The sequence below is a fragment of the Mesoplodon densirostris genome, chromosome 11, assembly GCF_025265405.1.
Source record: "Mesoplodon densirostris isolate mMesDen1 chromosome 11, mMesDen1 primary haplotype, whole genome shotgun sequence".
NCBI classification, from domain to species: Eukaryota; Metazoa; Chordata; class Mammalia; order Artiodactyla; family Ziphiidae; genus Mesoplodon; species Mesoplodon densirostris.
The window spans coordinates 68,515,161-68,538,239 of NC_082671.1; the positions used below are offsets into that span (position 1 = coordinate 68,515,161).

Consider the following 23,079-nt stretch of genomic DNA (forward strand, 5'->3'; position numbering starts at 1 on the left):
GAACCAAAGGAGTGACCAGCTGCACTGTTTCAGTGGCTGGGAGGATGAGAGAATACAGCAGGGAGAAAAGGAATGTCATTGCCTGTGCCCTCAACCCAGTCTTAAGACTTGGCACCATTTCCTGGCCTGCTTCTCCAAGGCAAGGAGTAAATACAAATTAATTAGTACAGCTACTAGTTTATTGAGTACTTTTTTTTTTTTTTTTTTTTTTTGTGGTACGCGGGCCTCTCACTGTCGTGACCTCTCCCGTTGCGGAGCACAGGCTCCGGACGCACAGGCTCAGCGGCCATGGCTCACGGGCCCAGCCGCTCCGCGGCATGTGGGATCTTCCTGGACTGGGGCACGAACCCGTGTCCCCTGCATCAGCAGGCGGACTCTCAACCACTGCGCCACCAGGGAAGCCCTATTGAGTACTTTTATGTGTGAAATTGTACCCTTTTTTTGTTTATGTTCACATCAGCTCTTATGAATTAGGTGTTACTATCTTTATCTTAATAGATGCAGTTAAGAGAGGTTAACTAACTTGTCCAGCTAGTAAGTGGCAAGCTTACTGGGATTTAAACCTTGGTGTATGGGCTCCAGGTGTTTTCTTCATCAGTACCGTATGCCCCCCTCTGCTGTCTGTGAAGACGTGCAGTGTACACCTATTCTGCCGTCTTTTCCGGCAGCCATGACAGTACTTCTGCCCACTGCAGATGGGTGATAGGCCCTGAACCCGCGGCCACTGTACGCCATCTCCTGGAGAGCCCAGCGCCACCCTGGGGCTGGCACAGAGCTGACCAGTCAAAGCACCAAGGCCAGTCCAAGGAGCAAGTCTTTACCTTGCTGCAGGCATGCAGTATGCTCTGATACTTTGTTTTCTATTCAATTCTACTCTACCCTACTCTGCTCTGTCTTGTCCTGTCCTGTCCTATCCTACCCTATCCTGTGCTGGTCCTGACCCACTAATCATCTTGACCTATGGTTTGTAAAATTCTGGTGCAAAGGTTAAGAGCACAGGCTCTAGAGTCAGACAAATCCAGACATCATAATGTGAGTCAGACATTATAACATGAGCGCCGGGCAGTGGGCTGGCTCTGGGACTGTTGAGGGAATGGTTTAATTTGCTTGGCGTCTCAGAAATGCAGATATGAGGACATGAGACTTTAAGGAACTAGAGCTATGACACCATGTATCAAAATTAGTACTCTACTTGGCAGCCATTCAGAGTGAATGGAAAATGCTCATGGTATCAGGCAATGCCAAGTTTTTTGAAATAAGGTATAAAATTATATTCAGTATGATTATAGCTTTGCAAAATTAAACTTATCTTTTGCATAGAAGAATGATTAGAAACAAATATCCCCAAATACTAACGGTGGATGATTAAAAATTTTTATTGTTGTTTTACTTTCTAATTTTCTGAATTTTCTTTGATGAACATAACATATGATAGATAGTAAAAGTAATAGGTTAAAAAATATATTAGTAGTCCAGCCTCAGAGCGACAAATGGTCTTGACAGATGGATGATGCCCTTGGCAGGTGCGCTGAAAGTGGACGCGCCCTTCCAGGCCTCAGGACCCTGCAGTCTCCAGGCTGAGGCTGTGGGGGCTGCAGAGGTGACCCACTAAAGGCACGGCTGCTTTTTGGTCCTCTTCATGCCATAAGCTTGTGACCTGGATCTGAGAGCTGCTTGGTGTGTTTTTTTTCTATAGACAGAGGACTACCTGAAGCGGAAGATTCGTTCCCGGCCGGAGAGATCGGAGCTGGTCAGGATGCACATTTTGGAAGGTGTGTTAGATTGGAAATGCTTGTTCATCTAAACTCTTGTTCTGTTTTCACCCCTGCACCACCCACGTTTTGTCTTCCCTCTTTTTCATCACTCCCATTTCTGTTGACAGTGTAAGCCAGAGCCTTAACGCAGTAAAACAGCAGTGCTGTGGGCACCACCACTGGTTTTTGGGAATTCCCAAAGGAGCACAATCACATTCTCTTGGGGTGGCTTTCCCTTTTTCTATGGCCATGTGGTGGCCCTGGATCTCATACAACCTCGGTATGAAATCCTTTCCTCCAACTCTGTTTTTAAATGTGTTTACTTTCTGTTTTCATTCATTCCTTCATCCATCCATTCATTCGCTCACTCAGTATTTACAGGAGCACCTGTGAAGTACAAGCAAGGTCATCCCAGACGTACTCCACCTGCCCACACACACTTCTTTCCTCATTCTAGGGAAGGAAAGGTTTTGGCTTGAGTCTATTCATTTTTTGTTTGGTTTTGAAACCACTTTGGGGTTGGAAGAAGACCCTCCTAGACTGAACCCCACACTTCGCAGAGGAAGACACTGAGACCTAGAGCAGGGAGGTGAATTGTCCCCATAACGCAGCGAGCTTGAGGGAGAGGAGACACCACCCATTGCCTGGTGCTCCTTCAGCTCTAGCTCCAGCTCAGAGAGTCGTCTGGGCCAGCCTGTGCCTAGTGACCATGGTTGCGTGTGACCACACACTGTCCACAGCGGGGGCCCCTTCTTCTATCCTTATGAAACTTCAAGCCGGGCCACCGTACTCTGCCTGGGATGTGATTTGCATTCTCATGGTCTCTGCTCCTTCCCCAGAGGGAAGGGGAGCTGCTCTGGAGTTCCCAGGGCAGAACCAGCTCATTCCTATATCCTTCTATACTCCATTCTCTCCCACGGGCAGAGACCTCGGCCGAGCCTTCCCTGCAGGCCAAGCAGCTGAAGCTGAAAAGAGCCAGGCTGGCCGATGACCTCAATGAGAAGATTGCACAGAGGCCTGGCCCCATGGAGCTGGTGGAGAAGAATATCCTGCCTGTGGAGTCTAGCCTGAAGGAAGCCCTCATTGGTGAGGAGGCCCGGCCACCACGTGTGGACTTGAAGGCAGGGCGCAGAGGGAATGGGCTCTGGACCGCTTGCTCCCTGACTTCCTGCTTAGCCTTGGGGGAGCCGAGGTACAGAGTATGAGAGCCTGATAAACGGGTCCTGTGAGCCTGGGACAGCGCCAGTGGCCTCACAGATCAGCGCCGTGCCAAAATAACTACGTCAGTGACAGAGAGGCCTCTGTCCACTTCACATCTCTGTGAGTGCAGGGGCTTGTCCCTCTTCCCCAGAGAAGGTAGGTAGATGTCCGGGGTGGTGTGTGTGAGCACGTGGAGATGCTGGGACCTTGAAACTGTACCTGCGGTTTCTTTTCATTAGTGAAATCTCTTCTCGGAGCCTGGCACTCTCCTCAGATAGTTCACTCAGTAAAGGTCAATTGATCCAAGCAGTGTGCTAGGTGCTAGGGCCACAGCCGCACAAGGTAGACCAAGCCCCTCGTCCTTATGGAGCTCAAGCCCAGGAGCAGATACAGGCAAGGAAATAGGTGAGAGTGAGTTGGAGGGCCACCCACCCCGGCCCCGACAGGGGGCATCGGCGTCAGAAGAGGTGAGGCCCAGATGGGGGTGCGGGTGAGTAGGAATTAAAGCGTATGCAGCGGGCAGAAGGAGCCGCCTGCACGTGGAGCTGGAAGCAGGTGTCGAGACGTGAGGGGGAGGCCACAGGGTCCAGGACGTGCAGGGCCTCGTGTGCCACAGGCAGGTGTGCAGACATGATTCCCTCAGACTTTGGTAGCTGTCGGTACAGACATGTTTCTTTTGCTGCCGCGGGCCTGAGACCTGCCCCTGGGGAGCAGCTGTGCCTTCAGGAGGCTCAGATGCTCTCACCTAGAAGGGAGCTAGCTCTTTGGGCAGGGCAGGGGAGGGCACAGGAGGAGGCCCAAAGCAGGCCACGTTGGGCCCGAGCCCTGGCTCAGAGGAGACCGGTCTCTGGGGCCTCATCTGCACCTGCAGAGGAGGCACCCTGACCGCCCTCTTCCCCTTTAACTCCCTGCTTTGCCCTGGCATTCACTTCACCTTGTGTAAGTGTTTTCCTGCCCGGACCTTCACCAGATTCCACGACAGCATTTGGGCCAAGGTCAGTTCTGGACTCTCCAGCCAGCCCAAGTCTGGTAAATGTTTGCTGAGAGTCAGCCACGTGCCAGGCTTGTGTGAGTCCTCCCGTTACAGAGACGAACAGAAGCAGCTGCCCTCAGATAACTCAGTCTGATGGAGAAGGCTGCCGTGTGCACAAGTGATTTCTGAGTCTAGCTCCCAGGCACGTGTGGCGCCACGTAGTTAGAAGGACCAGGGCCCTGTGACATCGTAGCCAAGTCACCTGCCGTTCAGGCCAGTTTGCAGGCTCCCAGGTGATGATGGCTGTGAAGGGCCCGGCACAGTCCTGGGTGCCCGGGGAGACTTGGGGAAGGGCTGCTGCTGTCTGCAGTGACGTTCATTACAGACCAGCTGGCGGCTCTGTCGTGGACAATGTAGGACAGCGGCGTGCAGCAGGGGCAGTGAGATCCCGTCCGAGATGGGCTTCTCTCAGGGACGGCGGTGGGGCTGACGGCATGTTTGGGGCCCACCTGGAGATCGAGTCCGTTTGCCAAGTAGAGAGGGTGCAGAGGGGACAGCGGGGGCAGTGTGGCCTGGAGCCCTGGCGGAATACGGCTTGTTTGAGGCCCGGGAAGTAGCTTAGTTTGGAACGAGGTCACCACTGGTGACTGGGGAGAAAGGGGCATTCGCCAGCAGTGAGCGAGCAGGAGGCAAGGCGGTGGTGACAGCAGGCGTGGCCCGTCGGTTCAAGAACAGAGTGGAGAGGAGGGAGGGACATGGTGGTCAAGGAGGATGTTTAGGCTGAGAGCAACGAGCAGGTGTAGGGCTGAGAGGAAGAAGTCGGGGGAGAGGCAGAGCGGGGTGTGCGCCGGGATGGGAGGGGCTTCGCAGACGGCCTCCGTCTCCCAGACGGCACCACACACCCGCGGCCATCTGCTCACACACGCGCCGCCAGCTGATCGTCGGAGTCATGGCCGGCCTCCCCTCAGCATCCACGTTTCCCGCCAGCAGAGCAGCGGCTGGGCTCCAGGGTACCTGGCCCGTGAACTCCCGCGGGCAGGGCCCCATCCGGGCCGCCCTGGCTGCAGGAGAGAGGGGTGGGCCCCACAGTGACCTGGCCTGACAGACCCTAGGGCCGCTGCAGCATGGCCAGCAGCTTCCTCAGGCTGGGCTGGGGCGGGGGTGGACCCGCAGCTCCTCCATCCTGAGTCCCATTGTCCTGTGGCTGCTGTGCCATGGCAGGTCCCCGCTCTGGGAGCAAGAGACTGTGGGAGGGCACCTAGACCTAGCGTGACCGGCGAGAAGGGCCCACTGTCAGCGAGCTGCGTGCCCTTCGCGCTCCTTGTGGGCCCCTGGGAGGGCGGGTGGGGGGTTGGGGGACAAGCTCAGGGGCGTCCTGCTGGGTCCCAGGGGCAGAGGGCCTCCGGTCACGGCCCTGGAGCGGGGGAGGGTCTGCTGGGAGAGTTCCAGGCTTGCTCCTGTTCCTCATCTGTGGTCTTCCCGCCGCGGCTGCGTCCCTGGCATGGCCGCCGGCTCACCTCTGCACCGCTGCTGCATTCCCCCTGTGTGGACAGTGCCGGTGCAGAACTTCTCCCCTGACTGTGCTGGCGGCGGGGTTGTGACAGGAGTCTTTTGAAGTACCCTGCCTGCCCCGTCCCCTTCTTTCCTTCCCTCTGCATCTGGGATTCCCACGCCGAGTCCCTGCTTCTCCCACCCAGCCTGGTCCCTGCCCAGGAGCGCAGGCCTGCCCCCAGGACGTGGGTCTCTGGGAGTCACTGGCTGCTGAAGGGAGGTCGCTGTCCTTCCACTGATGTGCTTCACCTGTGCAAGCAGGTGGCCCTTTTCCGGGAGGCTCTTTTGTCTGTTCCTCCTGGTCTTCGGGGAGTCGGGCAGCCCAGGGGAGGAGCTGCACCTGCATAGCTGTTACCCAAACTCCTTCCGTCCCTGATCGCAGGGTCCATGAGCCTCTGGGAGAAGAGGAGAGTTTTGTGCAGCCACAGGTTGGGAATAAAGTGCCTTCAACAGTAGGGAAACAGGAGGTAGAGGAGGTGGCAGGCTGTGGGGCGGGAGGGCAGACCCTGACTTGGAAGACTGAACTCAGGGTGGAGTTAAAAGCAAGGGGTTAATGATCAGGCCTTTCCCCACCAAGGGGAGTGCTCTGATGGCCTGGTGGGACTGACTCTTCCTGGCCTTTGTTTCGGGTCGTGATGACAAGCTTTCCTTGAGCTCTTTTGGACACAGGAGGCAGGTCGGCTGCTGGCCTCCTTCTCCCGCTGCTTGCTGGGGCCACGGGGCAGGCGCCTCACTGGGACAGCCTCTTCCCATTTGCTGGAGGAGTCTCACCCTGGCCTTGGCTTTCAGTGGGCCAGGTGAACTACCCGAAAGTAGCAGACAGCTCTTCCTTTGATGAGGACAGCAGCGATGCCTTATCTCCTGAGCAGCCTGCCAGCCATGAGTCCCAGGGCTCGGTGCCGTCACCCCTGGAAGCCCGAGTCAGCGAGCCACTGCCCAGTGCCACCTCTGTGTCCCCCACTCAGGTGAGCTTGTCCACTACAGGTGCTTCCCGTGCTCAGGGGCCCCAGACCTACTGGAGTGGCCCAGGATGAGGTCCCTCGCTTGGGCCAGGTGGGACGGGGAAGCCAGAAAGTGCGGCGGTGGGCCCTTGTGGAGGACGCCGGCTGGGCAGCCTTGCAGTTAGATTCAGAGGCCTCCCTGCTGCCCCATGTCTGCTCATTCAGAACAGCCGCTTCTCCTGAGTGTGTTCAGTTCCGTGATATTTCACCACCCTCTGTCTTCCCCTTTTCTAGTTCCCTGTCCCCTTGCCACCCTGGAGGCTGCTCTTTTCATCCCTCTCGTCTTTGCCCGTCATTTGCCCCCTAACGGTGATGGCATCCGAGGGGGTGACAGCCACCCACCTCCGGGCAGGGCAGGGCAGGGACGCACCACCGGCTGAAGCCTGGACATGGCGCAGCTTCCAGGACCACGAGAAGGGGTGGGCGTGTCCTCACTTCCCCTCTTCTCTCCCAGGCCGTGTCTCAACTCCCCGTGGGCCCAGAGTCTGGAGAAACAGTCTTCCTGGCGGAGCAGCCTCCTCCGCCGCCCAGCCTCGCCAACGGAACCACGGTCGCCACCGCCAAGCCCCTCCCCACGCTCATTAAGGTGCAGACCTCTAGCTGACCGCCCTCTCCTCCCCGTTCCCCTCTGAGCCCTGCTGTGACTCTGTCCCAGTGTGGGGAGTGGGGCTGGCTCTCTTCTCCTCCTGGTCCGGGGCCAGCCGAGGTCACCACAGTGCTCTGGGAGACCTCCTGTTCCCTCCATGCACGGTGGCCGTCACAGCAGCAGCCACCGCTCACTGAGCGCAGCGGGCCGGGCTCTCACTGCCCGCCCCAGGAAGACACGCCCACACGCCCCCTCTGTCCACTCAGAGCCTCGTGAGGCTGTGACAGAACCGAGGAGGGAGGCGATGGGCCTGAGGTCACCCAGCCAGCCGTGCCGGGTGTTTGTTGTCACTCTCTTCCTCCAAGGCCTAAGATACCTGAAGGCATTTACCATCAACCCCACGAGACACCCATGGGGACCTTTGTGTGGGAACACGGTGCTGCACGCTGAGGTTAAGTTTAGCAGCACCAACAGCCGGTGTCCGGTCCTCCCCGCCCAGCCGAGCTTTCTCCCTCGGCCTCTGGGACCTTGGCCCTGACTGCCGCCCTCCAGCCTGTGCTCCACGCCTGCTGGGCAGGTGCCCTTCCTTCCCGCCCAGCTTGCTTCCCATCTAGACTGATTCTCCAGTCCCGCCACACAGGCCCTGGCCCTGGCCTGGAGCCTCTGGCCGCCCACGTTCCTCTGCTGTGGCTCACAGCCTTAGCGAAGCCTTCCTGTGCCTCCAGGCGCGCCCAGATGGTTGGTGGGGTCTCCATGGCCCTCCCGTGTGGCGTCCCCGCCCCAGGCCTGCTCCTCCCGGTCAGTGGTGCCCTGGCACCCTGCTGGCTCCCGGCTGCTCCCCTAGCAGCCGGCACCTCCCTTGCCTCTGCGGTCTATTCCTGACTGGCCGCAGATGTCTGAGGTTTTCCCTCCAAATTCCTCCCTCAGACCTGCTCCTCGTCACACGACTGGTGCCTTCCTTTGCCCACTTCCCGTTTGCGAGAACAGTGTATGTGTGTCTGTCTAACTTCCTCTTTCCCGGTAGTGCCTCGGCCTCTGTCCCAGCTCCCCAGCCCCGCCACAAACTCTCCTCCAAGCTGAGCCCCCAGCTGCCTCAGACCTGCCTCAGGTCGCGCTCCTCTCTGGTGGCTTTCGCTGGGCTCCCCATCTTCTTCCCTTTCAGTGGGGTTCTCCCGGGCTGCCCTCCGCCTCTTTCTCACGCCCTCAGCCTTGCCAGGGCCTCTCAGCGGACCCCTCTCCCTCCTCTCGGGTGCTCTCCGGTCCCAGCAGCCCCGCACCTTCTCCCCGACTCTCCCTACCCTGGCCAACCGGCACCTCTTCCCGACTTCCGCGAAGGGGCCACCGTTGTCACACGCTGTTGCCGAAGCTCAAAACCGTGACCTTGTAGCCGCTCGGCTGCCACATGCGCTGTTGTCCCTTCTCCCTCTAGTCGGTCACCTCCTTCCACATCCCGTCAGTGCCCGTGGCGCCCTGGTCAGACCCCAGCTGAGCCCCGCATCGAGTCTCCACCCTCCCGCTTGCTGTTCTCTGCTCAGAAGCCGCGAGGCCCTCCTCGCTCCTTCCCCAGTGCTCAGCGCCCTGCTCACTCTTGCCCACACCGCCTCCACCCTCCTCACCGGGGAGACGGCCTCCCTGTGTGCCAGCTGCCCCGTCGGTGAATGAACGTGAGCTTCTGGAGTCCAGGGTTCGCGCAGCGAGGTCCCAGTCACTGTGTGGCCTTGAGCGCGTGGCTCCCCTGAGCCTCTTTCTTGGGGAGGCAGGGTTTTTGCAGGTCTGTGTGACGCGGCTTTTGTAAAGCGCCCAGTGTGGGCTGCGCGAGCAAGCTCCGTAGAACAGCTCTTTTCACCTCGTCGTCCCCTTCACTCTGCTCAGGGTCACAGGAAGGCTGCCTGGCCTGTGCACTTGGGCTAGAAGCTCTTTTAAGAGCAGAGCCAGTCACAAGCCCTCGCCCCCTCCCTGGACACTCCTGGGCACTGAGGAGGCCTCTGCTTTGGGAGGGGTGCCATCTGGCAGGGAGCGTGGACAGGGCAGGGTGGGCGGCGGGGCCTTTCCAGAAGCCACTCAGCTGCCCCTGACAGCGCCCTTTGTCTCCCATGCCCACAGCAAAGCCAACCCAAGTCTGCCGGTGAGAAGTCGCAGCGCAGCAAGAAGGCCAAGGAGCTGAAGCCGAAGGTGAAGAAGCTCAAGTATCACCAGTACATCCCCCCGGACCAGAAGCAGGACAAGGGGGCGCCCCCCATGGACTCCTCCTACGCCAGGATCCTGCAGCAGCAGCAGCTCTTCCTGCAGCTCCAGATCCTCAATCAGCAGCAGCAGCAGCACTACAACTACCAGACCATCCTGCCCGCCCCGCCAAAGTAGGCCCCCCCCCAAGCCCGCAGGCACCGGGACGGGCAGATGCGGGCGGCCCTGACATGAAGGACCCTTTGGTCCTGGTCCAGTGCTCTGTGGGCGGGGCCCTTGCCCCTTGCTCCTCTCCACCCGGCCCGCAGAGGCCGAGGGCGAGACCTTGCGGGGCCTCATTCCTGTCCTCTCTTCCTCTCAGGCCAGCAGGGGAGGCTCTGGGAAGCGGTGGGGCCCCCCTGACGCGCAGCCTTTCCGCTACCAGCAGCAGCTCCGGCTCGGGCGCCCCTGGGCTCAGTGGGCTGGTACGTCAGAACAGCACCTCGTTGACTGGCAAGCCGGGGGCCCTGCCTGCCAACCTGGACGACATGAAGGTAAGCGGTCACACGCATCCCCCTGGAGGCCTTGTGCTGTTGCCAGCCTGGCCTCTCATGGGGGCGGTCAGGTGCTGGGTCTCAGGCAGGGGAGGCGGCTGGCCCAGGAGCACGGCTGCAGGAGGCAGAGCAGAGCTCCAGCAGAGGCACCTGGAACCTGCTCTGAGGCCCACCTGGCCCTGGTCATCTGCGGCATTAGCCTCGTCATCGTGGTCATCGTCATTAATGACGCCAGCCACTGTCTGTCCAGGGCCGCAGGGCTTACTGAGCACTTGTGCACCTCTCGTTTTCCTCAGCCTCTACAGTGCAGTATGAGAAACGGGGAGTGTTACCCCGGCTTAAGGATGAGCAAGCAGAGGCGTCGAGGGATAGAGAGGTTTGCCTGAGGTCATGGGTCCGGCCAGCAGTAGAGCCAGGGTTCAGACTCAGCACCCGCCCTTTCCATGCGGCCGGCTACTGTCCTGCTGAATCTGCTCTACAAGTGCTGCGTTGGCCTGGGAGAGAGCAGCCCCCACTTGGGCCACAGGCTGCGCTCGTGCCCTGGGCTTTGAAGGGCGGGAGACACCCCAGGCCTGGCCTGTTTTCTCTGCCCTGATCAGAAAGGGGAGTGGGTCACATTCTCCCTGGAGAGTTTGTCCTCTGAACCAGTCTGCTCCCTCCTCGGTCATGAGCGGGATCCTAGCAAGATGCAGCCCTTCTGGGGGGAGCTGGACACAGGCCTCAGAGTCCCTCAGACCCGGCTGTAACCCCTGGCTCTGCCCATCACCACCTGTGTGATCCTGAAGAAGTTACTTCACTTCCATGAGCTCTGTTTTCTCATCTGTAAAATCCAGTCAGTTCAATTAAGTATTTATCGAGCACCAGGCACCATGCCCCTGGCGTGAGGACAGCGAGGAGGAGGGGGCCAGCCTGGCAGATGCACGTCTCGCCCCCCAGGGCTGTGGGAGGGTCAGGTGGTTGATACATCTGAAGCGGCCAGTGGGGTCCAGATAGACGAGGACTGCCCGGACTCTCCACCCCCTTGCAGGTGGCAGAGCTGAAGCAGGAGCTGAAGTTGCGGTCACTGCCCGTCTCGGGCACCAAAACAGACCTGATTGAGCGCCTGCGCGCCTACCAGGAGCAAGTCAGTCCCGCCGCTGGAGCACCCAAGGGCCCCACCGCTGCCTCCATCCTGCCCAAGGCTGGCGAGGTGGTGGTAGCCTTCCCCACGGCCCGGCTAAGCACGGGGCCCACGCTGGTGGCAGCGGGCCTGGCCCCGGCTGAGGTGGTGGTGGCCACGGTGACCAGCAATGGAGTGGTGAAGTTTGGCAGCACGGGCTCCACGCCCCCTGTGTCTCCCACCCCCTCAGAGCGTTCACTGCTCAGCACAGGCGATGAGAACTCCACGCCCGGGGACACCTTTGGCGAGATGGTGACGTCGCCAGTGACCCAGCTCCCCCTGCAGGCCTCGCCGCTGCAGGTCCTTGTGAAGGAGGAGGGCCCCCGCGCTGGCTCCTGCTGTCTCAGCCCTGGGATGCGGGCAGAGCTGGAGGGGCGTGACAAGGACCAGATGCTGCAGGAAAAGGACAAGCAGATCGAGGAGCTGACCCGCATGCTCCGGCAGAAGCAGCAGCTGGTGGAGTGGCTCAGGCTGCAGCTGGAGCAGGAGAAGCGGGCCCAGCAGCCCACGCCGGCCCCGGCCCCGGTCACGCTCGGTGCCGCAGTGAAGCAGGAGAACAGCCTTGCCAGCTGCCAGCTGAGCAGGCAGCCCCCGGGCCCTGATCGCCCCTTTGGCCCCAGCCTCGCGGGCCCTGCTGCCCACCATGTAGACACTTGTACCCTGGTGCCCCCGGCCGTGGTGGTGAAGCAGGAAGCCGTGCTGCCCGAGCCTGAACCAGCCCCGGCCCTGGTCACACTCGGTGCCGCAGTGAAGCAGGAGAACAGCCTTGCCAGCTGCCAGCTGAGCAGGCAGCCCCCGGGCCCTGATCGCCCCTTCGGCCCCAGCCTCGCGGGCCCCGCTGCCCACCATGTAGACAGTTGTACCCTGGTGCCCCCGGCCGTGGTGGTGAAGCAGGAAGCCGTGCTGCCCGAGCCTGAACCAGCCCCGGCCCCGCAGCTGCTTCTGGGCCCACAGGGCCCCAGCCTCATCAAGGGGGTCACACCTCCCACGCTCCTCACTGACTCCACAGGGACCCACCTTGTCCTCACCGTGACCAATAAGAATGCAGACAGCCCTGGCCTGGCCAGCGGGAGCCCCCAGCAGGTACCTGGGTGTGGGAGGGGCAGGAGCCCCAGGAGGGCATGAAGGCACTCTTCGTGACAGTGCCCTGTTCACCAGGCTCCCCCGTGGCCGGGCGGGTTATGCTCGCTTCCTTTAATCTTCCCTTCAAGCCTCCGAAACTAAGGATCGCCATCCCGATGTCACCCAGGAAGGTGCTCAGACTTGAAAAGTTTGAGGCACCTGTGTGAGGCCCCCAGCCTTGAGGGTGGGGCCACGAGGGCCTGCCCATTGCTCTGGCCGCTGGCGTCAGAACCCTTCTGTGCCCGGCTGAGGGCTCCTGAGCAGCCCCACCCAGGCCGGGCCACTCCTGCCCCTGCTCCATGGGGTGGGACAGGCCCAGGGGAGGGTCAGGGAAGCCCTTCCTGGGATAGACTGAGGGCCGCCAGGCTGGGCCTGATGCGAGCTCCACTCCTCTCCTTCCCCTCAGAGAGGCCAGCTGTCCCCCACCAAGGTGACATTGGCAGCTGGCTCCCTGCTGCTGCCACCCTTGCAGCCCAGACCCTCCACTCAGCCTGGTCCAAAGGTGAGGCTGCTTTAGGCTTTGTGTGGCCTCTCAGCCCTGCCGAGCTGGCGGTCGGGGGGGCAGTGACAGGACTCGGGTACTCAGGAAGGGATACAGGCCCCTGAGCAGCCTCAGGCAGAAACTCCAGGGAGGAGAGGGGGAATCAGCCCAGAGACCCCCCCGCCTCTGCCCCGTGTGGCTTGTACCAAACCTTAGGGAGTCAGTCACCCTCTGTAGGGTCAGAGGTCAGGGCCTCCCCCATCCCACATCCCTTCTTCCCCGGGGGCTTCCACGAAAGCTCTCCGAGAGCCAGTGCAGCTGGCAGAGCTGCCCGCCTTGCCTGCCCGGAGCGTGTGAGCCCTGGGCTGTTGCCCTCGCCCCAGCCACTGGTTCCCTCCCTTTCTCCTGTCTAGCTCTTGTCCCAGCCTGGCTCTCCAGCCCCTGGCCCCCCAGCCCAGAGGGACCTGGAGCACCCGCCACAGCCCCTTTTTGGGCCCCCCACTTCTCTGCCGAAGAAGGAGCCGCCTGGCTATGAGGAAGCTGTGAGCCAGCAGCCCAGACAGCAGGTAAAGAGGGTGGACCGGGCCTGGCTGGAGGGCGGGGCAGGCAGGAGCCAGCCTCATAGGTCAGAGCGGCCTTGGAGAGAAGCCGTTGGGCAGGAGTGAGGATGGGCTGCGGGAGCCTGAGCGCAGGCCGCCGGGCTCTGTGGGCCTGGCTGCTGGCTCGGGGCCACAAGGTAGGGTCTGTGCCCTGAGCCACCATTTCATTTTCTTCTTTTTGTGCCACAGGAACGTGGTTCCTCAAGCCAGCAGATGGATGACCTGTTTGACATCCTGATTCAGAGTGGAGGTAAAGTCCAGGCCCGCCGCCCTGCTCCCCCACCTCCTCCTCTCTTCGCAGGTCGTCTCCATTCCTAGGCTGGTTGGTTATTGGGTTTGGTTTCATTCTTGAACACGATGCCCGGCAGGCCTGGTGCTTTGGATGCGGTAATGTGTGAGACGTGTCCCTTCTCCAAGGCTTGGGCAGGGACTCCCTGGGGTGCTGTCCTTGACACGTTTGCCTCACCCCGACCCGCTGCATGGCCGGTGCTGTGCCCACAGCCCAGGGCATAGCAGTGAGCAAGAGAGACGTTTGCCTCGGCGGGGCTTATAGCCCAGTGTGGGGAGATGAACGGTGAATGAAATAAGTTAATTATCATATGTCAGACAGGTATTAGGAAAAGCCGGGACGGGAAGGGTCGCAGGTGCGAGGGGTGTCGGGGTCAGCCTCACCGGGCAGGTGCGGTTTAGCCACCAGCGTCCCTGGGGAGCTCCTGAGCCTGCAGGGCTGACGGGCACCCGGGGGCGGGGGAGGCGGCGCCAGGGGCAGATCGGGAGGTGTGATGGGCGCTGGGTGGAGGCCCATGGGCTCTGGGTGACGCTGGAAGCCATGGCACAGCTTTGAGGGAAGGGCTGCCCCGCTGGAAGGGCAGGAGCAGGGAGGCAGGTGCGGTGGTCCAGGCGCAAGGCGGGGGTGTGGGCCGGGAGGCAGCGGCGCAGCACGGAAGGGCTGGAATCCGGGTGTATCTTGGAGAGAGCGCCAGTGTGGTTTCCTCATGGCTTAGGTGTGTGGCGAGGGGACCCCAGGGCAGCCAAGGATGAGGCCGGGGGTGTGGGGAGTTGCTGGGTGCAGCAGCATGAGCGCCGGGGGCGAGCGGGGGCCGCATCGGTCGCAGCCTCGGCCCCTAGACAGCAGAGTGGAGGGCCACATGGCCAGCCCGGTCACGGTCTGGGCTGAGTCAGGCAGGAGTTGGGGAGTTGTTGGCGTCCGGGGGGGGCGTCTGGAGCAGTGAAGCAGGGCGAGCAGAGAGGGCGAGGTGGAGGCAGGGGCGCAAGCCAATGAGGTTGAGCAGCGGGTGGAGGGTGGGAGTGCGCCCTCGAGAGGCTGACGTCCTGAGGCCACGGGCTGCTGATGGGCAGTCAGGGAAGACGAGGACCAAGATCTGGCCCCGGGCTGTGTTGTGGTGGCAGCTGGTGACCTCTGTCTGCCAGGGTGCTGCAGGGGGGCCATGGCCAGAGCCTGCTGGAAGCAGGTTGAAGAGGCTGGGGCTGTGGGAGATAGCTGGTCAGGCGTTTATACACTGATTCCCCATTCCTCCTTTACCCCTGGCCCCCCCCGCCCCGTAACCTCTCTTCTCCTTCCTGTCTCTGTGAAGATTATTCTAGATACCTTCTCTAAGTGCAATCATACACTATTTGTCGTTTTGTTTCTGGCTGGCTTCACTTAGGATAACGTCCTCAAGGTTCTTCCGTGTTGTAGCTTCTATCAGAATTTCCTTCCTTTTTGTGGCTGAAGAGTATTCCATTGTGTGTATGTACCACATTGTGTTCAGCCCTTCATCCATTGGACATTTGGGTTGTTGCTACCTTTTGGCTGTTGTGAGTAATGCTGTATGAACACTGATATGTTTGAGTCAGTTTTCAATTCTTTGGGGTACATACACAGAAGTGGAATTGCTAGATCATATGGTCCTATTCTGTATTTTAATTCTTGAGGAACCACAGAACTGTTTTTCCACACAGCTGTGCTATCTTCATTCATACCAGCAACACACAAGGGTTCCAGATGCTCCACATCCTCACCAACACTTATTTTCAAGAAAGTTTTTTGAAAATAGCCAGCCTCATATCTCACTGTGGTTTTGACTTGCATTTCCCTAATGACTAATAACGTCGAGCATCTTTTCACGAGCTTATAGGCCACTTGAATAGCGTCTGTTGGAGAGATGTCTGAGTGTCTGTCCATTTTTCAGTTGGATTTTGTTGTTCTAGGAGTTCTTTATCTATTCTGGATATCATTTATCAGATACACAGCTTGCAGATATTTTCTCCCATTCCATGGATTATCTTCTCACTTGTTTTAATTTTTTTTAAGTATAGTTGCTGTGCAGCCTTTTCAGTCTTGATAGTGACCTTTGATGTGCAAAAGTTTTAAATTGTTATGTAGTCCAGTTTTTTTTCTTCCACTGCCTGTGCTTTTGGTGTTATAACTAAGAAATCATTAACTAAATCCAGTGTCACGAAGATGTTCCCTTCTAAGAGTTTTGTAGTTTTGGCTACTAAATTTAGATCTTTGACCCATTTTGAGTTATTTTTTGTATGTGGTGTAAGGCGGGGTCCCAACTGCAGGTCATCGTCAGGCTGGTTTCTGACACCCATTCACTTTCTTGATTGGCAGAGATCTCAGCAGATTTCAAGGAGCCAGGGAAAGAGAAGTCCCCCCCGACAGCAGCCTGCGGGTCACCCCTGGCTGCACAGCCGTCACCGTCCGCCGAGCTCCCTCAGGCTGTCCCGCCTCCATCCGGCTCGCCGGCCCTCCCTGGGCGCCTGGAGGACTTCCTGGAGAGCAGCACAGGGCTGCCCCTGCTGACCGGCGGGCACGAGGGGCCGGAGCCCCTCTCCCTCATCGACGACCTCCACAGCCAGATGCTGAGCAGCTCTGCCATCCTGGACCACCCCCCCTCCCCCATGGACACTTCAGAATTGCACTTTGCGCCTGAGCCCAGTAGCGTGGGCCTGGACCTGGCCGATGGCCACCTGGACGGCATGGACTGGCTGGAGCTGTCGTCGGGCGGGCCGGTGCTCAGCCTGGCCCCGCTCAGCACCACGGCCCCCAGCCTCTTCTCCACGGACTTCCTCGACGGCCACGACTTGCAGCTACACTGGGATTCCTGCTTGTAGCTCTGGGGCTGCAGAGCCGGGGGCTGGGAGGGCTGGAAAGTCGGAGACCTTGGGAACTGCAGGGAGCTCAGCGCGCTCCTGCCTGATGCAGCCTCGCCGCGTAGTCGTGAGTCCTGACAATCACAGGCCCTGCTTTCCCCTCCGTGGGAGGCCAGAGGAGGATGTCCCCACACCTGGCTCTGGCTCACCAAGGAGAAGAGCTTCCAAGAAGCAGCTCTGGGTCCCACCCTGGGGTTTCGGAGGCCTGGATGGGCCAGGGGCTTCTATTTGACCTCCTTTTGTGAGGTCGGGGGGCACTTGCCTGCTGCAGCTTGCTCAGGAGGCGAGGCTGAGGCAGGGCAAGGGGTGCCTGTCCTTCCTTCTCTTCCCCTTCCCTGCAAGGGAAGGAACTGGCTGGGCCTCTACCTCACCACCCTCATGATGCCAACGCCACTGACCCAGGCTTCCCGGGAGGGGGGCTCCCTGCCATTTTAGTGTCTTGGTGTAGTGTAACCATTTAGTGGTTGGTGGCAAACGCTTTCTGTACAGGTGTATATACCTCTACATTATATATCGCCATACATATATACACATATATCTTGGGGCTTGGGGGAGGTGAATGCAGCCCCCCACCCCCGGTTCTACTCTGTGCACACGGAAGGGCCTGAAGCCACCACTCCCGGGGCTGAACACAGCTTACCCCGGCCCCATCCATCACTTGTATTTGACGCGTATAGATGCCTCATCACAGCCTGTGCTGCACCTGTCCTGCTTCCTGCTCCGTATCAGTGCCACGAGGGCAGAGGTGCTTCCTGGCCCCCTGCCCACATTCCCTCCCACTGCCTCACTGCAGCCACCACGGCCCTGGGACAGCAGTGGAGCCACAGGTGGCCCTCAAGCTATGGCCTCCTCCTGCCCTGGGGCCTGGCCTCCCTTCTGGCCTGTCGTTGTCATTCATAGGGGATCAGGGATAGAATCACCAGAACCAGTGCTGGGACAGAGGTGGGAAAGCTGTGTGAACTTTTTAAAATAAAAAGGAAAAACCCCGCCTGTTAGTCCATCTCGCTCAATCCATGGAAGGGAAGAGGGGGGTGGCGTGGCGGTGTCCTGGGTGTCCTAGCATCTGCGTGCCGCGCGGTGACCCTGACTGCACCTCCCCGTGAGGCCACCTCCCATCCCTGGCTGTGCATATGACCCACTCCGGGAAGAGCAGAACCTTGGACGTGCAGCTGGCTAGACAGAAGGTGGGAGCGGTGCGTCTCAAAGACAGTTTATTTGTAAATCAAAGAGGCCGGGGGCCTTCGGCCTCCCCACCCTCCTCCTGAGCAAAACCTGACAGAACAGAGGAGGTGCTCCACCTCCCGAGGTTTCTGTTCAGCACAGCGGGCCCGGGGCCTCTGGTAAAGACCCTGGCGGGGTAGAGCCCTCCCCCGGGCGCTGAGAGTAACAGGCTGGGCTGGGCCAGGCCCCCACCTTCTGCTCCTGCCACCTGCTGCCCTCCACCAGCACTCTGGCACCCAGGGTGGTGTCCCCGGACTCCCTACCACGTGCCCAGCCAGAGCTCCCGAGTGTGTCCTCCCCTCAACCTTGCAGCTTGGGGTGGGTGGCCAGCGCCGGGCTGTTCTCTTCTTGCTTGAGGAAGGGGCCTGGTAGCCAAGGGGTCTGGGGAGGCCTGGGTGTGACGGGATCCCTGGAGGAAGAGCATCACCCGTCTATGTCCCAGCTGAAAAGGTGGTGCTTCACCAGCATGTCCTGGACACCCTCCTTCAGGGGCTGCTTCTCCTCCTGCACAGGAACAGCCTTCCTGTCACGGCCGCAGGGCACACCACAGGGCCCAAGGGGCCAGAGTGGTCCTCACAGGCGACACCGGCACTCAGGGCCCCCCCGAGGCCTGCCTCAGCACCCACGCGTCTGGGGGGGACCCGCCAGCACGAACACCCACACTGCCCCATCCACCATCCCTCCCGGGGAAGGCAGGACCCCGACCACCCACCTCTCTCTTTGCAGGAAGTTCCCAGTCTTGGGAGAGGCTAAAGGCGAAGCAGCAGAGGACGCTGGAGGCAGAGGGAGAGGGAGGCTGTCAGCGGCCGCAGGGGGCTCGGCCCGCCCCTCGGCCCACCCCCGGGGCCAGGCCTCCTCACCGCAGCTCGCACTTGATCTGGACCCAGCCGGGGCTGCGCAGGAAGGACCAGGGCTGGTACCACTTTTCCACGGTGGGCAGACTGGAGCAGAGCACCTCCAGCCACAGGTGCAGGACCTGCTCACTGGCCACAGGCAGGGCAGGGTCGGGGGCGGCTCCAGGCAGAGGGTCCTGAGGACCGTAGGCGGGGCTCTGCCCTCCCACACCCACCACGCTGGGCCACCCCTACTCCAGGGCCCCTCCATCTGCACCCCCAACCTCCCTCCGCTTGGTGGCCTACACAGGTGACCCTGCCTCCTTCCCTCTCAGCCACTCTGGCTCCCCTGCGTGGGGAGACGTGCCCAGGGGCCCAAGGTCCCTGTGGCCCCCACTCCCCTCGGTCCTGTGTCTGAGACTCGGCCACCGCCAACCCAGGCCCTGGGGCCTCAGTCCCGCCGGTCAGCCAGGGAGCGACACGCCCGCTCGCTGGCCGGTGGGCCCACAGCGTGTTCCGAGCAGGTCTCGGGGACCCCTGCCCCACCACTCCAGGTCAGAGCAGCCTGGAGGCCGCCCCTCTGCTGCGTGGCAAGTGCAGAAACACCGCCCTCAGCCTGGCCAAGGTCCGAGCCTCGCACAAGCCTGCAACCCCCCCGGCAGGCGCCCCTCCCTTGTTTGCAGCCGCATCCCTGGTGAGCCTTCACTGCTCACCTTGCTGAAATCTGTGCTCCTCAAAACCCGAGCGCCAGCCCCCCGCCCCAAGCACTGGCTGGTCTCACGCTGGAAGAAGGGCTTCGGGAGCCACCCTGGCCGTCTTTCACCTCCGTCTGCCCAGCTCAGGCACCCCCCCGCGGCCCCCACTCAGCAGCGGTGCAGACACTCACTTGAGCCCCACACAGATGAGGGAGCGGAGCTTGACATCCATTTGTGCGTGTGCAGCGTCATGCGTCACGTTAACGGACTGCACAGCCTGGAGGGCACAGCTATCACTCAGGTGTCCCCAGCTCCCAACCCTGAAGGCCTGTCCCGCCCACGGCCCTGCTTACCCGGTAGAGCAGCTCCTCTGGGGTCAGGACTTTGCCATCTTCATCCAACCTGAAAGGGGGGACCAAAGCTGCCAGCGCTGCCCTGGTGGGCTCAGGCCACTCCCTCTCCCTCCTCCACCCCCAGCCCCAGGCTGCCGGGTGACCCTGCCAGGAGGATGACCCTGCCAGGAGGACACCGAGACCAGGGCAGGGTTACCTGTATGTCTTACACAGCACTAGGCGCGAATACACCGAGTCGAAGTCTCTCTCGACCTCCCGGCCCGCCGCCTGGGGGGCAGGGTGAGCGTCGGGCAACGGGGTAGGTACCAGGTCAAAGCCACAGAGTCCAACTGAGTTCAGGTCACCACCCCACCAGCTCCTGCCACCAGCTCTGCAGGGCACAGGGGCTCAGGGAAAAGGACTGACTCACCTCCTCGATGAACAGCCAGGGGTGGCAGGCGCCCCCAAGCAGGGAAGGCTTCTTCAGTCCGTGTTCAAACAGGGCCTTCAGGGCCGGGCAGAGGGTCCCTCGCACGAGGTCCGTGACCCCCTCTGTCACAGAATCGTCCCCCGCGATGGAGTACTGAGGGTGGAGGGCGGGGTCTGAGACGCCCCAGCCAGCCCCTCCCTGTCCTCACAGCCACTGCCACAAGCCACACGCGCTTGGGACGCAGGCCCTGCGGGGAGGGTGCAGGCCTCGCAGGGCAGAGGCAGCAGCAGCTCCGGGGACGGGCCTGCCTCGTGCGCACCCTCACCTCCTTGCTCCGCTCGTCCAGGACTTCCACGAACTTCGCTGGAAACCAGCCTGTGGGAGAAGCAGGGCCCGTGAGGAGCGGGCGGCCTGGTGTCCTGATGCTCCCTGCAACAGGGCTGAGGACACACGGGAGCGACGGACGCCGCCGTCTGAGCAAACCCAGTGCCTGCTGCAGCTTCCCAGCCAGGCCCGCCTTCCCTCGCCCAGCGCAGATGGGACCAGACGGAGGCCTCACCTCTCAAGCCATTCAGCTCCCCCACCCAGCAGTGCTCGTCCTTCTGGGAGATGATCTGCGGAGGAAAAGAGCGGGAAGCACAGCTCCAGTTGCCTGGCTTCGTCCTTGGCTGGGAGCTCTGGCCATGTGAGGGCTCGGCCAACCTGCCCGTGGCCCCGGGGCTGGCGGGACGAAGGCGTCCACTCCCTGCTCACCGTAATGATGTCGTTCTTGCGGAAGCCCAGCTCGTCATCATCGTGGCGCTCGAAGTCCAGCAGGGCCTTGGCCCGGCGTGGGTGGCCGCGCGAGCATGCCACGTAGTTCTCGTGGTCCCTCTGGTGGCTCTCCATGCTGTAGTCCGGGCTCAGCTCCTGCTGGGGGGGGGCAGAAAAGCCCACCGCGAGGGGCCGCTCGGAACAGGGCTAGGGCCCCTGCTTGAGCTGTGTGCACAGCCCGGGACCTGAGGCTCACCACACTGCAGTTCTTGGGGTCTGTGCACTGGAAGTGGCGTGCCACGCGCAGGATGGCTTCCCGGAGGTCGGCCACCAGCTCCGTCTGCTTGATGTTCTTGGCCTTGAGCGCCTCCAGGTCATCCTCCCCTGCGAGGCCCAGAGAGCAATGGTGGCCGTGGCCCAGCCCGGCCCTGCCCCGACTCCAGGGAAGCACAGAGTCCACACGGGGTGTGAGGCCAGATGCCCGGCTCTCGGAGCCCAGCCCAGCGCTTGGTCACCCGCGTGGAGTTCTCACCAAAGAGCAGCGACGTGATGCCAGACTTCCTCCGCTGGGTCCTGCGGCGGACAACCTGCAGGCGGGGAAATCAGGTCGGCGGCGGCCCCAGGCACCCGGCGCCCAGCCAAGTGGATGGTGCCCCAGCACTGGGGACGGTGAGCAGAGCCCTTCTGTGCAGAGGCCCGGCCGGCATCTCACTCGTGCCGCCTCCTGACATGGCCTCTGAGGCCGGCTCTGAGTCTCAGAAACATATCATCAGTTCAAATCTGGGTCTATCTAGGCGGGTCCCGGCAGAGATGCACCAATGACAAGCTGGTGGATCCCTGCACAGCTGTGGTCTGGCCAGGCCGGGCCCTGGGTGCTGAGCTGGAGGGGACGGTGGTGAGCTGGGGCCTCCTCCCTCACGGGCCCACCTGAGAGAGGCTGGCAGTGGGGCTGGCGCCCAGGAGCTGGCCCTGGTCGGCTAGGAGGTAGGCCAGGTGCTTGCGGCGCTGGCTCTCCACGGCCACGTCAGTGAGGGAGCCCGCCAGCCGCATGGCCTCCCCCAGCAGCAGGTCCGCGTCCTCCATCTGCGACGGTATGTCCGACAGCGTGTTGAAGATGGAGGCCGAATTCTCCGACTGGATCAGCTCCTCCTCCTGGGCCATGCAAGGGGGGCGCTGTCACTGCCTGGCTGACCCCAATCAGCGGCCTCAGGCATGTGTGACTTCCCTGGATGGTCCAGCTGAGCACAAGGAGGCCCTGCCCCAAGAGAGAGACCTCCCTCCTCCCCGGGGCGTCTCCAGGGAGGCCAGGGCTCAGGCCACATGACACTGAGGCCCGGACTGGAGCAGAGGTGGAGGGAGGACAGACCCCGAGGCGGCTGCCAGGACAGCTGCATCTGGCACCCGGGGCTCCGGCCTTCACCTTGAGGCGCAGCATGCCCAGCGTGGTCTGGAACAGCACCAGGGAGCCCTCGTAGAAAAACAGGTCCCAGAGGCGCAGCAGCAGCCTGATGTGCACCACACTGGCAAAGGCCGTGAGGAACCAGTGCAGTGTGATGAGGGACAGCTCTGTGGACACAAACCAGAGGCCCTGAAGCTGGGACCAGGGACGGCCGGTGCGGAACCGCCAGAGAGGAGGGGCATCCCCCAGGCTCACAAGCCGTGGAGGAGGTGGAGCGAATCTCCCAAAGCAGCAAGAGGCCATGCCTGCTCCACGGCAGAGAGGAGGCGGGGCGTCAGGGACCGTCAGAGAACAAGAGAGCAACGAAGGAAGCGTGAGTGGCTGTCGTCAGACGAGCTCCTTTCCTTCTCCTGAGCTGCCAGCGCTGCCCGGTCCTCAGCTGGGTCCTGAGGCCTCAGATCTGCAGCACCTGAGCCAGAGCTCGGGACCCCTTGACCTCCGAACGGCAGTGGGCTCGGGCCCTTACCGATGTCATGCTCCTGGAGCAGCCTGTCCAGCCGAGGCAGGTACTGGACGATGAGGTGGCGCAGGAGCCGCTGGTCGGTCTGGACGCCCAGCAGGGTGGTGCTGAAGTAGGAGGCGGGGAGCAGGTCCTCGATGATGGTGCACATCATCCAGAAGGCGTCCTCCTCCTCCAGGAACAGCAGGAGGCAGGCAGCCACCTGGCCGGGGCAGGGGGGTAAGGGGCCTCTGCCCAGGTGTCCGTGCAAATTAGAAGAGGCACCCCCTCGGGGGTGACCAGTTAGAACAAGCAGCCTCTGGGCGGGCGGGGGGGGGGGTCACACCACAGCCCGCGTGCCGGCCTCAGGCTCGGAACCCCTCCCTGCTTGAGAAAACCCCCTCCACCCCCTCCTCCAGGCCTACTGCCCCCGTTCCAGGCTGTGCTCACCATGCCCGTGCCCTGGCAGTAGCCGATCTCCGGGTAGAGCCAGGCCAGCGCTCGGAGCACCCTGCGCAGGCGGGGGACACCCACGCTGCTCCCGTGGGCGAAGCAAGCGTTGCTGGGCATGGTGCGCAGCAGGTCCTTCTCGATCTGCTGGCAGCCCCGCCCACA

The 23,079-nt window shown here is 61.5% G+C and overlaps 2 protein-coding genes across 12 annotated transcripts in view; one reads left to right on the plus strand and one right to left on the minus strand.

Annotated features, from left to right (window-relative positions):
* The window catches only part of MRTFA (myocardin related transcription factor A), a 108,237-nt gene extending 90,949 nt beyond the window's left edge, over positions 1-17,288 (plus strand). The window contains exons 4-14 of one of the 4 annotated variants that reach the window (XM_060113869.1): positions 1,697-1,772; positions 2,679-2,840; positions 6,268-6,443; positions 6,934-7,065; positions 9,169-9,422; positions 9,611-9,782; positions 10,810-12,024; positions 12,470-12,565; positions 12,958-13,110; positions 13,333-13,393; positions 15,761-17,288. In XM_060113869.1, the coding sequence (XP_059969852.1) occupies positions 1,697-1,772; positions 2,679-2,840; positions 6,268-6,443; positions 6,934-7,065; positions 9,169-9,422; positions 9,611-9,782; positions 10,810-12,024; positions 12,470-12,565; positions 12,958-13,110; positions 13,333-13,393; positions 15,761-16,263 (3,000 nt within the window). In that variant the 3' untranslated portion in view covers positions 16,264-17,288. The remainder of the gene's footprint in view (positions 1-1,696; positions 1,773-2,678; positions 2,841-6,267; positions 6,444-6,933; positions 7,066-9,168; positions 9,423-9,610; positions 9,783-10,809; positions 12,025-12,469; positions 12,566-12,957; positions 13,111-13,332; positions 13,394-15,760) is intronic. The other 3 variants (XM_060113870.1, XM_060113871.1, XM_060113872.1) reach the window with 3 other exon arrangements.
* Positions 17,289-17,496: 208 nt separating this feature from the next.
* The window catches only part of SGSM3 (small G protein signaling modulator 3), a 34,699-nt gene continuing 29,116 nt past the window's right edge, over positions 17,497-23,079 (minus strand). For 2 of the 8 annotated variants that reach the window (XM_060112332.1, XM_060112333.1), the window contains exons 7-22: positions 22,915-23,061; positions 22,492-22,687; positions 21,987-22,132; positions 21,494-21,718; positions 21,099-21,153; positions 20,823-20,950; positions 20,567-20,725; positions 20,373-20,427; positions 20,139-20,188; positions 19,814-19,966; positions 19,601-19,671; positions 19,405-19,453; positions 19,243-19,328; positions 18,384-18,506; positions 18,236-18,296; positions 17,497-18,027 (exon numbers count right to left, since the gene is read on the minus strand). In XM_060112332.1, the coding sequence (XP_059968315.1) occupies positions 17,947-18,027; positions 18,236-18,296; positions 18,384-18,506; positions 19,243-19,328; positions 19,405-19,453; positions 19,601-19,671; positions 19,814-19,966; positions 20,139-20,188; positions 20,373-20,427; positions 20,567-20,725; positions 20,823-20,950; positions 21,099-21,153; positions 21,494-21,718; positions 21,987-22,132; positions 22,492-22,687; positions 22,915-23,061 (1,785 nt within the window). In that variant the 3' untranslated portion in view covers positions 17,497-17,946. Of the gene's footprint in view, positions 18,028-18,235; positions 18,297-18,383; positions 18,554-19,242; positions 19,329-19,404; positions 19,454-19,600; positions 19,672-19,813; positions 19,967-20,138; positions 20,189-20,372; positions 20,428-20,566; positions 20,726-20,822; positions 20,951-21,098; positions 21,154-21,493; positions 21,719-21,986; positions 22,133-22,491; positions 22,688-22,914; positions 23,062-23,079 lie in introns of all 8 variants that reach the window. The other 6 variants (XM_060112336.1, XM_060112335.1, XM_060112334.1 and 3 more) reach the window with 6 other exon arrangements.